Source organism: Gossypium hirsutum, chromosome D05 (assembly GCF_007990345.1).
Source record: "Gossypium hirsutum isolate 1008001.06 chromosome D05, Gossypium_hirsutum_v2.1, whole genome shotgun sequence".
Classification (NCBI taxonomy): Eukaryota; Viridiplantae; Streptophyta; class Magnoliopsida; order Malvales; family Malvaceae; genus Gossypium; species Gossypium hirsutum.
In genome coordinates this window covers 15,414,216-15,429,629 of record NC_053441.1, presented here as the reverse complement: position 1 = coordinate 15,429,629, position 15,414 = coordinate 15,414,216, and the positions used below count along the sequence as shown (strand labels likewise).

General features: G+C 36.5%; 2 protein-coding genes, 1 long non-coding RNA gene and 1 pseudogene across 5 annotated transcripts; 3 read left to right on the top strand and 1 right to left on the bottom strand.

Moving 5' to 3' along the window:
* Window positions 1–685: 685 nt before the first annotated feature.
* Window positions 686–5,267, top strand: LOC107905920 (glucan endo-1,3-beta-glucosidase 1). 2 transcript variants are annotated; one of them, XM_016832715.2, is made up of 5 exons: window positions 686–2,250; window positions 2,337–2,564; window positions 2,657–3,967; window positions 4,903–4,930; window positions 5,029–5,267. In XM_016832715.2, the coding sequence occupies exons 2-5, from the start codon at window positions 2,495–2,497 to the stop codon at window positions 5,186–5,188; spliced, it is 1,569 nt and encodes a 522-aa protein (XP_016688204.1). In that variant the 5' UTR covers window positions 686–2,250; window positions 2,337–2,494; the 3' UTR covers window positions 5,189–5,267. The 2 variants fall into 2 exon arrangements, with proteins under 2 accessions (XP_016688204.1, XP_016688203.1); XM_016832714.2 differs by having other exon boundaries at window positions 686–2,564.
* Window positions 5,268–6,723: 1,456 nt separating this feature from the next.
* LOC107905921 (L-ascorbate oxidase homolog) lies at window positions 6,724–10,691 on the top strand (annotated as a pseudogene).
* Window positions 10,692–11,880: 1,189 nt separating this feature from the next.
* LOC107905923 (uncharacterized) lies at window positions 11,881–13,076 on the top strand. Its single transcript, XR_001686633.2, has 2 exons — window positions 11,881–12,215; window positions 12,708–13,076. It is a non-coding gene; the product is annotated as an uncharacterized lncRNA (long non-coding RNA).
* A 163-nt stretch (window positions 13,077–13,239) lies between these two features.
* Window positions 13,240–15,134, bottom strand: LOC107905922 (autophagy-related protein 8C-like). Of its 2 annotated transcripts, none has more exons than XM_016832718.2 (6): window positions 15,094–15,134; window positions 14,752–14,814; window positions 14,094–14,149; window positions 13,942–13,994; window positions 13,596–13,714; window positions 13,240–13,513 (listed from the first exon to the last, which is right to left on the bottom strand). In XM_016832718.2, exons 2-6 carry the CDS (start codon window positions 14,786–14,788, stop codon window positions 13,407–13,409), a joined length of 372 nt encoding a protein of 123 aa, XP_016688207.1. In that variant the 5' UTR covers window positions 14,789–14,814; window positions 15,094–15,134; the 3' UTR covers window positions 13,240–13,406. The 2 variants fall into 2 exon arrangements, with proteins under 2 accessions (XP_016688207.1, XP_016688205.1); XM_016832716.2 differs by having other exon boundaries at window positions 14,928–15,131.
* Between the last annotated feature and the right edge of the window lie 280 nt (window positions 15,135–15,414).

Genomic DNA, 15,414 nt, shown 5'->3' with positions numbered 1-15,414 from the left:
AAAAATTTGTTTTAGCTTCACCCTGATTATTTCCAGTAACTTCACAACAAGGGAATCTGTTGCTTATCTTGATCTACTTCGGGCCCAAATGAAAAGAAATCCAGCTTTGCTTGCAAAGTTTTATTTTTATTTGAGGCCCCAAAAAGTCCAAAACCTCTGCAAAGCCCAATATCTTAAGCTTTCTAAAAAAATCTGAAGGAAATTTTGATTTATAAACTTAATGTGTAACTATTTTAATATTTTTAAATTATCTATATTATTATTTAAAAATTTATATAGAATTTAGAAAAATATGAATAAATTTAACAAATTAAAAATTTTAAAAAATTTAAACAATGAAATAAGAATATTTCAAAGTGTCATACCATTATAACTTAAGGATCAATTTGAGAAAAATTGTAAAAATTTGAAACTAATATGAAGAAAAATAAAAATAAAGACAAGTTGCCATAGACCAAATACTACTTTATTTTTTTTTCCTTTTAAATATAGTTTCTGTACGATTAAAAAGCACTCCTGCTTTTTCAAATTTGATTCCGACATTTGTGCACGAATAATAATTTATTAATCAGAAAAAAAGGGGCAGGCAAGGCAATGTGAGAAAATCAAGTGTTTTTTCTTCTCCAATTATGTTAAAATTTAAATCAGAATCAATTATTAATCTCTAAATCAAGAATGATTGGTTGAACACACGAACATCATTTTACATTCCATTCTATGAAGAAACGAAATTCTGGAAACAGACAATCTAATATCTAAACCCACACCATCATGCAAAACAATCAAGACATATATATACCATTTTATCATTCCTTGATATATAAAGCATCAAAGCCTAAACAAACACAAACAACGAAAAGAATAAAAAAATAGTAATACAAATAATATTTGTGGACAATTGTGAGCCCAACATGTGACGCCATGCAGGTACTGTGTTTATGCTCGTGACTCACCAGTTGCTTGTTATGGTGTAGCAGAGATGCTGTTGTTTTTTGTTTGATACTTGGCGGTATCCTCCATGTTCATCACGTAATAATTGCCTTCATACTGTTTGGAATTTTCTCCCACACCCCGATTATGCAAATAGTACTTTAGACAGCCGTGCATTTTGATGGAGTTGGCGGCTCAGATTCATTAACCCTTCTTTAGTAAACTTCATTTATAGAAGAAACGAAAAACAAAGGTCCAACCACATACATGAGAAAGGTCACTGCGCAACGCAACCTAAAACTTGAACCCTCGCTATCAAAGTGAGACTGTGACAACACATCCGCCAAATAGGTAGAGAAAACAAGCAACAGCAACAAAAAAAAACCATCCAAACCTAGGCTCATTAGGGTCGAAGCTCATCTCATTGATGATGACTAGAATGGGAACACAGTAGCTATCATCTGGAATCTAGAAGTGAAGGTCAGAGCCAAAATACAAGAGTCAAGATTAATTCCTGAAGCAGATTCGAGCCTCTTCTGAAAATACCAAAATATTCTAATCATGACAGACAGACAAACAACTGGATAAAACCTTGAAAACATCCTTAGATATTAGGAAAGGGAATTTTGTATCCTTAAATCTATTGATCTAATCAGTCACAGATCATCAAGTCACAACCAGTGGTTCTCTTCATAGGTGGGTGGTAAAATTGAAGCTCAAGCAAATAGAAGAGGCAAATTAAAAGGAAATATGATAAAACTTGGAACTTTTGAAAGGGCATTTGGGTGGCTGTAGTTTAGTTTTGAAAGGGAACTTGGAACAAGTAAGTTTAGTTTTCATAAAGTTGGCCTGGTTGAATGCTAAACGCCTACGGCTGGCGGCTGCACGCTACGCAAATCAGCCAATTGAGCGTGTGTGTCAATTGTGGAGCGTGGGAGTAGTAGTAAAAGAGACTATTGAAAGCGGCTAAAGACTTAAAAGAGGAGCTGCTACTACGTCTCTCTGAAATCGCCAGCCTGTATTCATGAAACATCTCAAAAACTCACCACAATCCATTTACGATGTTGCCCTCCTCTCCCATCACTTATCACATTATCACCTTTGCACTTTTCCCAAAGTCATTCTTCACCAAACAAAAACAATCCATTTGGAGAAATAGAAAGTTTTCGTTGGTCGTGCGAGGCAAAAATCTCAAAAAAAAAAAACCCAAATTTAGTTGTCGGCTCCAAGGGGTATTATAGTAAATGTGCGGCTAGAAATTGAATTATGGATGGTACCAGAAAAAAAAACCTCCTTGGGGAAGCAAAGAAGAAAAACCCAGTTAAGCCCCCAACCCAAAGGACTCTGAAATTGTTTATCTCTTTTGATAAAAGTTAATAGCTTTGTTTCTTGTTACTGTTGTGTAGACCTCATAAGTCAATCCTAAGCACAGCCAAATATAAATCCCACAGGATAAGTAAATCCAGTGGCCACCAATAGAAAGGAAAGCTTGCAAAGATAATGTTAGGATTTCTAGCAGAGACTGAAGCAGAGGATGCACAAGTAAAGCTGAAGCTCCTCTTCAATGGCGAACTCTAAGCTTACCACTTATCTTATTCTCATAATTTGCTTTTCCTTTACAGTTCCTTCAACAGGTAATGTCTCAAAAACCCCAGTAAAAAATAGCTTACTAGAAATTAGAGAAGCCAATAAAGACTCAATTTTTATAGTATTTACTTTTATGCAGCAAAGACATCAACTTTAGTACAAGAAATCAAGCAGCAAAGTCAGGTTCAAGATAAAGAACCGTTTGTGGGTGTTAACTTAGGCACGGATGTCTCAGATCTGCTATCAGCAACGGACTTGGTTTCATTCTTGCAAGTGCAAAAAATTTCGCACATTCGACTTTATGACGCAAATCAAGACATACTCAAAGCATTGGCGAAGACAAAGATCCGGGTCATTATCAGTGTACCAAATAACCAGCTTTTGGCAATAGGATCATCCAACACCACTGCTGCTTCTTGGATCGATCGATACGTCGTCGCTTACTACCCGGAAACGCTCATCACCGGTATTGCTGTTGGAGATGAGGTTTTAACAACCGTACCGTCCTCAGCTCCTTTGCTGCTTCCTGCAATTCAGTCTCTTTACGGTGCCTTAGTGGCTGCAAATTTGCATACGCAAATCAAGGTTTCAACCCCACATGCAGCTTCTATCATTCTTGATACCTTTCCTCCTTCTCAGGCTTACTTTAACCAAAGCTTGACTTCAGTTATGGTACCTTTGCTTCAGTTTTTGTCAAGAACTGGCTCGCCTTTAATGATGAATCTTTATCCTTATTATGTGTTTATGGAGAATAAGGGTGTGGTTCCCTTGGATAATTCCTTGTTTAAGCCATTGACACCATCTAAAGAAATGGTCGATCCTAATACTTTGTTGCATTACACTAATGTGCTGGATGCTATGATTGATGCTGCATATGTTTCTATGAAGAATTTAAATGTTACCGATGTTGTGGTGCTTGTTACTGAGAGTGGGTGGCCTTCCAAGGGGGACTCGAAGGAGCCTTATGCTACTAAAGACAATGCTGATACCTATAATTCGAATCTTATTAAGCATGTCTTAGACCGTAGTGGAACTCCTCTGCATCCAGAAATCACTTCCAGTGTGTATATTTATGAGTTGTTCAATGAGGATTTGAGGTCACCTCCGGTGTCTGAGGCGAATTGGGGATTGTTTTATTCGAATTCAACCCCAGTGTATTTGCTTCATGTATCAGGAAGTGGGACCTTTTTGGCAAATGATACAACTAATCAGACCTTTTGTATTGCAATGGATGGGGTTGATTCAAAGACATTGCAGACAGCATTGGACTGGGCTTGTGGTCCTGGGAGGGCAAATTGCAGTGAGATTCAACCAGGGGAGAGCTGCTACCAGCCTAACAATGTGAAGAACCATGCTTCTTATGCCTTTGATAGCTATTATCAAATGGAAGGGAAAGCGTCTGGATCTTGTGATTTCAAGGGTGTGGCAATGATAACTACCACTGACCCAAGTAAGTGTTACTACATCCATTCCATAAAACAACATTTGTTGTAAGTTTTACATTGCCTCTCCATGGAGTTGAATTTGTTGCTGTAGCTGTTATAAGTTGTTAGTAATCCAAGTGCTTAGCTCTATCTTGTGATTGAACAATTTCGATGAAAATTGGAAATGAGGATATTTTTGACATTCGGTGTTAGTCTTTTTTGCGTGTTTTCCTTTGATCAAGTTCCTTAGCACAAGAATCAGATGCTTTAGTCCCCAGCTATTGTGCATTTTCCATAGTCTAGACTCTAGAACAATGTATTTAGCCAATCAAGTGCCAAGTTCTAGCACCATGAATGCCTTGAGTTCGAAGGACCCCAAGGCAAAAAGTGATAGGAGAATGATGCTTAATTTATCAACTTAATAATCTTTACAGCTAACAAGTTTCTTAACCATAAGTTGTTTGATTTAAAAATATAAAGCTATGTTAGCAGAAGCCATAAAGTAAAGCTTTTGGAATAATCCACCTTCCAAGTTACAAGTCATGTATATAGGGATACTCATTGGGGGAAAAGGTCACTTCTAAGAAAGAACAGTTTCTACCTGGCAGAGTCACATGGGTTCTGTTTGTGATTGGAAAGTGGAAAAGGGCGTGGAATAACATTTTCTTGTTCAAGCGGAGAACTAAGATTTCAGTTCGGACCCTGGTTCCTAGTGAGCCCCACTGCCCAGCATTACCTCGCTAGGCCATTGGCCTATCTTCATATTTAGATTGCCTAAGAAAATGTCTTTTCTTTGTGCCTTCTATTACTGTCTTGTATCTTATGAAAGGTTTTACAGGTCCAAGTCGAGTCTATCACTTGATCATTGTTCCTCCATTTTCCTTTTTAGCACTGATTTTACTCATACCGTGTTAGAAATCTGAGATGTTCTCTTTACTAAATTTGTTGGGTATATTTGCAGGTCACGGAAGTTGTGTATTTCCAGGAAGGTGAGACACATATCAGCCTTTCTTATCACTTAACTCCTGATTTTATAAATTTTTTTGTTAAGCATTATGTAGTTGAAATTTTCAATTTCTGTTTGCAGTAAGATGGTAAGCAACAAGACGAGAACGGTTTTAAACTCAACGGAAGTAAGTGGTGCAGCTGAAAGGTTAAAGTTCAGCACTTTCCACGGCAGCCAAATAAGTGCAACTACTGTAGCATTCTCTATTTTGTTACTCATTCCTTTTGTTACCACTCGATGAGGAGGATAATAAAAATATATCTGTTTGAAAATGTATCATTGTTTTGCATTGAATTCAAGATGATCTCTTTTTGTGCAAAGGTGAAAAGAATATCTTTGATGATGATCTGATGAGACCAGACTAGGCTGAGTCGTTGTTGAATGAATGCGTTAATTGAGCATGGTGATTATAACTATTTGAGAGCTGATATTGTATGTAATCAATGTGATGATTGTGAACCTTAAACAGTTAGCAGAAAGTGTGATGATTCTGCAACATGTAATCATCAAGCAGGAGAAATGGATCAATTGTAGTCACTTTTGATGGCCAGGATCAATAGAATCTAATTAAAACAAAAAGGAATTTTTTTGAATGAATCTAAAAAAAAACAAAAACAAAAAATCTCGTCATTGTTTCTTAGCATCTCTGAACAGTTTGTGCGAGTGTAGGCTTATTCATGTTTCAGCAATGTAATCGCTTCCAAGATTCCCATAATGTCAATAAGGAAAGGCAATTTTCACAAAAAAGAAAGCAGCTTTATAAACCCTTTTCCAGCCCTGACCTTGGATCATGTTTGTCGCTGTAGGGTATTGTGTTTCTCACTACTAAAAAAGAAGAAAAAGCTTAAGCTTTTACCATCATGAAAAGGCACCTGATTACCTAACATTGCTGTTACTGGAACTGGACGGTGCATTAGTTTAAAGCACGACAGTCCACTGTGGATCCCATTCTGCACGTATGTAGCTGTTTGTGGGGCAGACGAGACATCAGCCGAACCTTGTACAATACCGAACTGTAACTCCCGAGGTAAAAGTGGAAACTAAACCGGCTTTAACTGTTGAAATGGTGGTACTGTTCTCGTTAATCTCACTCCAGTCATGGAGTCTGTTTTCTTTGCTTTGAAGCATTGTGTTGAATTTGGTAGCTTACTAGGCATTAAGGCGTCCCATAGTTTTTTATTTGCCCCATCAAAAGAGGACTTTTCTGACCATGATTCTTTCTTTTGGCCATACTCTACTAATTGTGCCATTCCTCTCGAAAACGAAAAAGATGGATTGGCAAGTACAAGTGTTGGATGCACATTGTTATTTCAAAAAGAGAATTTAAGTTTGAACTTGAGAGGGACTTCAAAAATTGTAAGGCAGACATAAAACATACATTAATTTAAAAAAAAAGGACAGGGTCACATGATGTTTAGGTGATTCCAAGCTTGCACGTGATGGGGTTTGAGCCCTGTCTTGTGACTTTGACAGGCTTTACTTAAAATTTTGCATAAGATTACAAGCTTTGATTTGTTTTCCTCTTTTGTTTTCAAGGGCTAAACTAAAAGTCAAACCAAAACCAAATCACAGTCAAACATCAGGCGGCCATAACCGGTCTGACTACACATCACGTGACGGGCAATAGTCACGATCAATCCGGGGACCATGTGATTCGCTAGTTTCGGCCGTATTTAGTTGGAACACACTGACAGCTACTGCCTAAATATGCATATGTAATCTTATAAAAATTGTTGTTCTTTCAGTTGCATACGCATACAAAAGAAACACCTAACTCTTTTTTCTGCCTCCCCTCCATAGAAGCAAAAGACAGATTTAGAGAAAGATACAAGAATGATGCCTTAAAAGAGCCGCTCTTTCTAAATCTCTGTCACCTATAACATTTTGCAAAACAAAGCAGTCTTTTCTGTATTCAAAGTAGAAAAGACAAAGCAAATGGAAGATAGCAAGTTTGCTGTTTATAGTTTCATTGCTTGCATTTTGTTTCTTGGCGTCAATGGAGAAAGCCCTTATAGGTTTTTCACTTTGAAAGTCACGCACGGTGATATTTACCCTCTTGGCGTTAAGCAAAAGGTACTTTTGGTTTTCGTTACTTTCTTTCCTTTTTGGCATTTGGGAAAGGCTTGATTTTGTTTCGTTGAAGTAATGGGTTGGAGTGTGGCGAATTGTGATGCAGGGGATCTTAATAAATGGGCAGTTTCCAGGGCCTACGATCGATGCAGTTACTAATGATAACCTCATTATCCATGTTTATAACTACTTAAACGTACCGTTCCTCATCTCTTGGTAAATTTGCCATCATTCCTTCCTTCCTTCCTCTTTATTTTACTTTATCTTCCACTTCATTAAAAAATGCGACGTAAAATATTGGGGAAGCTTAACATTTGCTCAAAGTGCTGCTTTGCACTAAACTATTCGCTTGAGGAAGAACGGAAGATATCAACTAATGCGAGGTTTATTTGATGAAACTAAAATATTGGTCTGATTTTGTGATTCAGGAAATGAGCATATTCCTGTTTCTTTTATCTTTTTGTATGGAAGTGCATGGCGAGGTTCAAAAAGCATAGTTTCTTTCTTTTCACTTACTTTTCTCATTTTGGTTTACAATCTCATAAGCGATCTCTATACAAACTCTAACGCTATGGTCTGAGCATGGTTAAATGATTAAAAATCTCACTTTTCTGACTAATAGCTCTCTAAGAATTTAATGGGAATATGAGATAATAATGCAAGCTAGGTGAGGATTGTAACTTTCTATGTTTCTTCGGGTTTTTTTCCCCCTTAAATTCTGATTAGATATGGAATGTCATTTTTTTTCCTTAATAATCATACCCTTTGGAGATTGATATTTGAAGATATCATCTTACAATAAATGAAATAAAAATAAAAATTAAATGATATTCTATTCAATCCTTACATCTCACTCCAAATGAGATAAGATAATTAATGTTTGTCACTATTCATATCTAAAGCACAAAAAATGAGTATATCTATATTATTATTTTTATTATTACGGTCTTAACTGTGTTGAGAAGACATAAATTTATTTGAGAAATTATTAAAATACCTACATTATTATATAAGTATTTTTGGTTTTTATATAAAATTAATAAAAACTCAAATATTATGAAATTTGAACCCATGATTTAATCACCTTTAAATATTTAATTTTACCATTTTAAGGGTTCATTTGATTTTTATAAACCTAAGTTGGTCTCATAACTTAATAAAACTCCAAATAATGTTATTTTGAAAGTTTTAATGTTTTTATATGAAAATAACGTATATGTCTGCCGTCTGCGTAGTTATAGGATAACTGATTAAGATAAAATATTTTAATGCATGCGCTTAACCAACAAATAAAAGAACAGATCAATCCCCCCTGAGTATGATTATGCAGACCAGCATAACACGAGGGGCTTGGGCCTAGTTATCGTAATGGGTTAAAATCTTTAATACATACCTGTTGAACGCATAATTAAAGCTTGGCGTCTTTGCACATTGTAAAGATCATGCCAAATGTTTTATCTTTATTTTCCATAATTATGTTATATGGGTAATAGTATACAGTAATAGGGACTAGTCCAGTTTAGCATGCAGGAACTTAGTACTGTACATTTATCCACTAAAGGAATCAAATATGGAATAAACAGAAACAGCTTCTAGAATATAGATGCTACAATTGATCTGAAATTTGATTTTTTATCTCCTGCTTTTATTGTCTCTTCAGGAATGGAGTGCAGCAGAGGAGAAACTCATGGCAGGATGGAGTGTTAGGCACGAATTGTCCAATTCGACCAGGGAAAAACTTCACTTACGTGCTCCAAGTAAAAGACCAGATTGGTACCTTTTTCTACTTCCCATCACTTTTATTCCATAAGGCTGCTGGTGGATATGGCAGCATCAGAATCTGGAGCCGCCCTAAGATCCCAGTACCTTTTCCCACTCCCGCCGGAGATTTCACTGTACTGGCCGGAGACTGGTATAAGAGAAATCACTATGTAAGAACTAACAAATCTGTGTATATGTTTTTATTATCTCATGAGCCTTCTTTATCGTATTGTTTTTGCTTCTTAAGGTATTGAGACGTTACTTGGAGAGTGGACATAGCCTTCCCTTCCCTGATGGACTTGTTATTAATGGTCGAGGTTGGAATGGATACACATTCACGGTTGATCCGGGTAGGACATACAGGTTCAGGGTATCGAATGTTGGGATCTCCACTTCAATTAACTTCAGGATCCAGAGCCACAAGCTCAAACTCATAGAAGTAGAAGGATCTCATACGATTCAGAATACCTACCATTCTTTCGATATCCATCTCGGGCAGTCGTATTCGTTCTTGGTCACCGCCGATCAGGCGTCGCAGGATTACTATGTCGTTGCCACTTCGCGCTTCACTCCTCGTGTGCTCACAACCACTGCCATCCTTCACTACAGCAATTCGAGAAAGGGAGTTTCCGGTCCAATTCCTTGGGCTCCCACTTTCCAAATTGCTCCATCACTCATGCAGGCGAGATCCATACGGTACATTATTAATTATGTTCTTTTCAGAAGCCATATGATAACCTAAAAACGTGTAGCTGATACGTTTTTTCTTCTACCAGTTGGAACCTGACAGCGAGTGGACCTAGACCTAATCCCCAAGGCTCCTACCACTACGGAATGATCACCCCAAGCCGCACTATCATGCTTGCCAATTCTGCGCCTTATATTAATGGAAAGCAGAGGTATGCTGTCAAGGTGTCTCATATGTTCCACCAGATACCCCGTTAAAACTAGCAGATTACTTCAAGATTCGCGGTGTCTTCAATCTCGGAAGCATCCCTACTCGGCCTCCTTCAGGAAACAATGCCTACTTACGGACTTCTGTCATGGCAGCCGACTTCCGGGAATATGTTGAAATCGTATTTCAAAACTGGGAGAACACTGTTCAATCATGGCATATCGATGGATATTCCTTCTTTGTTGTAGGGTAAGGATTATAGTATATTATTTATGCACAAGGTTCAATTTTCCATGCATGGCGAAATGTATTTAATCAAGATGTTGGATGAATCAGGATGGATGGAGGGCAATGGACGCCTGATAGTAGAAGAAGCTACAATTTGAGAGACGCAGTGTCTCGCTGCACTACTCAGGTATGCAAATGCAATATATAGATAGTAGGTGTTTCCATAATGTGATGAGCTGTAGAGACCTAAGGTGCATCAGCTGGAAGGCCTGTTTTGTTGATATGCTAGAGTGAATACATTTGCAGGTGTATCCGAGGTCATGGACCGCCATCTACATGGCTCTGGACAACGTGGGGATGTGGAATATAAGGTCAGAGAACTGGGCCAGACAATATTTAGGGCAGCAGTTTTATCTCAGGGTTTACTCCCCTGCAAATTCATGGAGAGATGAATATCCAATCCCAAAGCATGCTCTTCTATGTGGTCGGGCCAGAGGTCGTCGTACAAGGCCTCTTTAAATTAGCTACAAGAAAAGGAACCACGATGTCATGAAGGGGTGACATGGGATATGATACGATATGATGAACAAAATCAAGTTAATTAACTGCGGAGCTCAAGTTGAGCTATTCAGTCAATTCTTTGTTTGCTTTGAACATTTTCACGTTTATATGACATTATTATCAGCGTCTAATCTTTATATGCCTAAGAACATTTTTTGTTTAGGCTTCAACTTTTAAATCTTCGATTCGATTATCTTTTTTGAAAACATCAAAAGGGTTGAATATTCTTTTATTTTCATTTTCTGTTTTTCATTTCTAGGTTAATTGTTCTTCTTTTGCCACGAAACTTGTTCCAAGCAGATGTTTAATTGCCTTCTTGAAATGGTAAGAAGAAACAAATGGCAAAAAGAAAATGCTTGCATGATAACAAAAATGTATTCATTGCATGGTACATACCAGTTCTTTGTGGACAAGCTTTCAAAGAGACTAAATGGTTAGGATGTTAAATTTTTATCTATAGCGGGTAGAATATACTCGACAATGGTAGTGATTATGATTATCCCAAATTACTGCATGCAATCCGCACACTTTGTGTTAGTGTTTTTGTGGGCTTACCTTACCTCAGCTTCTTGTCTATTTGTTACTGTTTTAAGCTCATACGTGTTTTCATGGAAGAAACGGATTTCTTGCCTTGAATAGACATAGTTGTGGCATTGCCACACCTTGCTTTTTGTATGTGGCATCCGTCCATAACTAGAAAACCAATGAGAAAGCAGGATTTAAATAAAGCCAAGCCCAAAGCAGCTGCTTTTTGTATGATTGAGGCAGTTCACGGTCGGTAGATGTGACAACTGACGAAGTCGTGGAGCACTTAGCTGGGCTGATAGATGGAGTTAGCTGCCAAACCCAGTAGGATATTTTACCTAACTCATTTCTACTCTTTGAAAATGGCCAAAAACCAATCTTTCAAGATGTAAGAGTCAGTGTCAAAACAACTACTAATTTGTTTCTTCAACCGAGGACTTCCTAAGCCATTCCATACTTAATATATGGTATTCAGTTCTGGTGTTTGAGCGATATTTTAATAGGGAAAGACCTCATTAATTACTTTTCTTTAAAGATTTTATTTCAAACTATAAGAATCAAGCAACTAGCAATCATCGAACCATGATTAATATATAAAAGGGAGATGAAAGAACCAACAGCTGCACTCTCATTTGGTCAAATAAAGATGAAATTTCTTTTCTTACTTTTAAATTTATTCTGCCGTTTAGTTCTAATCAGGGAAAAAAGTGGGGTTAGGACACAGATTTATGTTTTTCTTTTACATTTTCCTAAAAAAAATATTAAAAATAGAAAGGAGCATCGCCAAATTACTCCATTGGCTAAATAGTATTTTAAGCAGCCGTAACTAGGTAAAATAATGAACATAAAACAGGATGACATCAGATGATAGTTAAAAGGGAATGCAAGTATTAGGAATTGAACATGGCATGAAGGTTTACATCAAATATTATAATAATCATCATGAATTATTTATAGTAATTTTTTTTTTAAAAAAAAAGGAAAGAAACAGATATGAAGATGCTACAAGCAGTTTGCTTCAGATGATGGGAACAAGTGAGTTGGCAAGTCCTTTAAAAAAAGGGGCAGCAAAATAAGATTAAAAGACAAAGTCATCTCCAAGTGGTCCTTTCTTTATTGCGTTTTTAAAGGTTCTTGAGCAGAGAAATCCCATTATTGTTCATCTCCTGCTTCTATCAAAATTTTTTTCAGGCATAGCAGAGCCGTTGGTAATCATCACCAGGACCAGGTGCGTACTACCATTACTATCTTTCATCAAACCCCTTCTCTTTGTTTTACTTGTTGCTTTTTCTCATTTCATCTATTACTAACAAATGCTCAAGTCTCATAATTTCTACTACATCCTAGATCCTTTTCATTAGCTCCCATTGGGAGGGTATAAAGCCTCTTAACCTACTTCTGCAGATGCTTGTAGGCATAAGTTTAAGATCCAGTTTATATACTATTTTAAGTTCTTCCTTGTCGTATCAAATTTTGATCATATTTACACACAAAAAGAAAAAGAAGCTCTCGTAATTATGGTTTCATGGCACTCCAACAAAGGATCTATGCTTCAATCATTCAAGCATAGATTTGGCTGCGAGGGTTTCATTTTTCTTTCTATCTTTTAATGTGAACAAACATAAAATGTCTACTGCTTCGTTGCATTTAAAACAAGGTTATTATCATTGGGATTGGAGTTGGGTTCATTTTATAACCTTGTTTTTGCTATGAATTCAAGGGTAAGAAGGACCTATGGCTAGTGAGGCACCAAGCTGGGCCGATCAATGGGGTGCTGGTGGAATTGGTGCAATGGAAGACGAGGAGGCTACAACCAAGAAAGAGCACGACAACACGAAACCCAAAAGAAAAGGTGGACTGAATAAAGCCAAAACAGCCACTTTGAAGGGAGCCAAGAAATTCAAACATGGGATATCCAAGGGCTTAACATGGGTCAAGAATAAATGCCAGAAAAAGGGTTCCTCCGAATGAACGTAACATTAAAAAAAATTGTAATTGCCAACGCTTTGATGTGTCCTTCATTCATTTTTGAGTGACTTATATTCTCCAATTTATGGCAACTTAACAGCATAACAAAGTTTCTTGAGCACCTTTCATGGATCTACTACCAAACGATTCCATACTGTCCGAAAATGACTGGATAACAATCATGGCAGAGAGAAAGAGTCATATCAAACAACTGACTTGTCTCCTAACCTTGTAGAACTTTTAAGCATTCATGGATCATAATTAAAACCAGAATAACTTTACAATTATGAATCGCTGCTGAAGTTGGATTCAGCCATTTAATTTATAGAAAATAAAATTGAAAGTTCAGATAATAATAAAATCGTCATTGTCAAGAGCAAAGCATTGGGAATAATTAGCACCACCGAGAATTTACACCTTCCACTTTAGCTATTTACATAGAGTGATAGCATTATGCTTGAAGTGAAGGGGAACCAAATGTGTTTTCTCCACTGTAAGTCATATAAAGAAAACCATCTTCATCCTTGTTTTCCTCATAAATTGCAGACATCAAGGCAGCTGCAAAAACCGATTTAGAAAAAAAAAGGAAATAAGCCTCACGAACAGAAGAACAAATGGTGAAGCTAATATCATTACTCACCGGTAGGAGGAAGAGTGTTCTTCACAAAGACAAATATAGCTTTCTCAGCACTAAGCTTAATCCTTTTACGGACAACATAAACAAATTGACCCACAGTCAAATCAGCAGGAACAAGATACCTGGAAGCCACAATAAAAGAATATAAAGAAAAAGAACAGAAAAAAAAATTAAGCAAGTTTGGCAAATAACAGATTGAATAACAGAGAATTGTAAAGTATTGCTGTTTTCATGTTCAATACAATCAATCTTCTACACTTTGAAAGCATGGCTACAAAGAACAAGCGTCATTGTAGTTATATTACTATTAATAGAAATGTGAATTTTGGTAAGGGACAATGCAACTAACTTCTTTTTATCGATATCCGGAATGTCACTCCTTTCAGCTTTCTCAACAATAACCTGCGTGTTGCCACCATAAGTAAAGATGAATGTTAAAAGAAATAATGCAGGAAAACAATGTTCAGAAGAAAAGGAAGATTGTAACTTCGATACTCTTACAGGAACTCTGTCTGGATATTTAGCCCTGATGCGAGCAGCTTCATCTTGCCTCCTTTCTGAGAATTGGGAATTTTAAAAGACGATGACAAGTATTAACAAAAATTTTATTAGCTTAGTCAGATTAGTGAACAAGTAAAGCAGAGACAATAGCAAAGATAATGAGGATGCTGCAACAATATTCAAAAGAGGCGAGACAAATAGAAATAAATACCAACATTTGCAATTATACTTTATTACTAGCATGTAATTCAAAAAGAAGCAGCAGATCATGGAATACATGCAAAAAAATGCGACTGTCCAGCAAACAGACAACTTCAATGTTCAGCTCTTTTCAATACAGTATCCGCTTAACCAAGAGCATATTGTTTTCTCTAAGAAAGCAAACCTATTTATAGGAATATCGGTATATTGAAGCAATGTAACATCTCATGAATTTGACAAAGATATCCCCTGATCGAACCAAGGTTTAACAATCAATTAATTCTCAACAGTAAATACAGCAGTCATAGATTTAATAATAATAATAATAATAATAATAATAAAACAATGAATAACCAAAGAAAATTTTAAAGCGTCAATAATTCAACCAAGCAAAATTTTCAACAAATTCTTATACAAAAAGGAAAGGATAAAAAAAAGAAAGAAAAAAAAAACTAACCCAATGGATGCTCAAGCTTAAAGGAACTTTTCGCCATTGCAAGACTCGATCCCTGATTATCCGCTGCGAATTTTAAACATCGAAACATCAGTAGAAGATCAGTTCTTTTTCTAAATTAGAGAAAGAGAACAAATAAAAGTAAAAACTTTGTCCAACTACAACATCAGAAATAATACCCGACAAGAAACAAGGAGGAGGCTTTGACAAATTAGGGTTTCAACTAAAAACAAAAACCTTAATTGATTGATAGATCAAGAGAAAAGGGTCGATTTCAAGCAAAGAAATTTATAGGTTTAATATAATTTATAAGAGGAAGCGAAGGTGTTTTAGGCAACAAGAAACCTTCTAAGCGTCTACTACTTGAATACGAGCCCAACACGAAACCAATATTTAGGGGAACTTCTAATAGAAATTTTATTGATGATTTAATTCAGGCTTAATTAAAAAATACCCCTTAAACTATACCCGCGTTTCCAAAATGATACTCTTTTTTTTGTCAAATAACTTCTTACTCCAAAATTTAACACCGTTGGAAAAAAAAAATTTAGCCTATCAGAGATTGCCATGTCAACAGTATTTGCCATGTCAAGAAGGGGAGGAGAAAGCGGTGGTGGTGGAAGGGAGCCGAGAGGGGGCGGAGAGAGGGATGAAGAGGAAATTTTT

Excerpts from the sequence above, each read along its gene's own strand:
- LOC107905920 (XM_016832715.2), top strand. The coding sequence starts at position 2,495 with ATGGCGAACTCTAAGCTTACCACTTATCTTATTCTCATAATTTGCTTT. Across the intron at positions 2,565-2,656 it reads CTTTACAGTTCCTTCAACAG|CAAAGACATCAACTTTAGTA; the intron begins GTAATGTCTCAA and ends ACTTTTATGCAG. Across the intron at positions 4,931-5,028 it reads AGTTGTGTATTTCCAGGAAG|TAAGATGGTAAGCAACAAGA; the intron begins GTGAGACACATA and ends TTCTGTTTGCAG.
- LOC107905922 (XM_016832718.2), bottom strand. The coding sequence starts at position 14,788 with ATGGCGAAAAGTTCCTTTAAGCTTGAGCATCCATTGG. Across the intron at positions 13,995-14,093 it reads AATATCCAGACAGAGTTCCT|GTTATTGTTGAGAAAGCTGA; the intron begins GTAAGAGTATCG and ends GGCAACACGCAG. Across the intron at positions 13,514-13,595 it reads GAACACTCTTCCTCCTACCG|CTGCCTTGATGTCTGCAATT; the intron begins GTGAGTAATGAT and ends CGGTTTTTGCAG.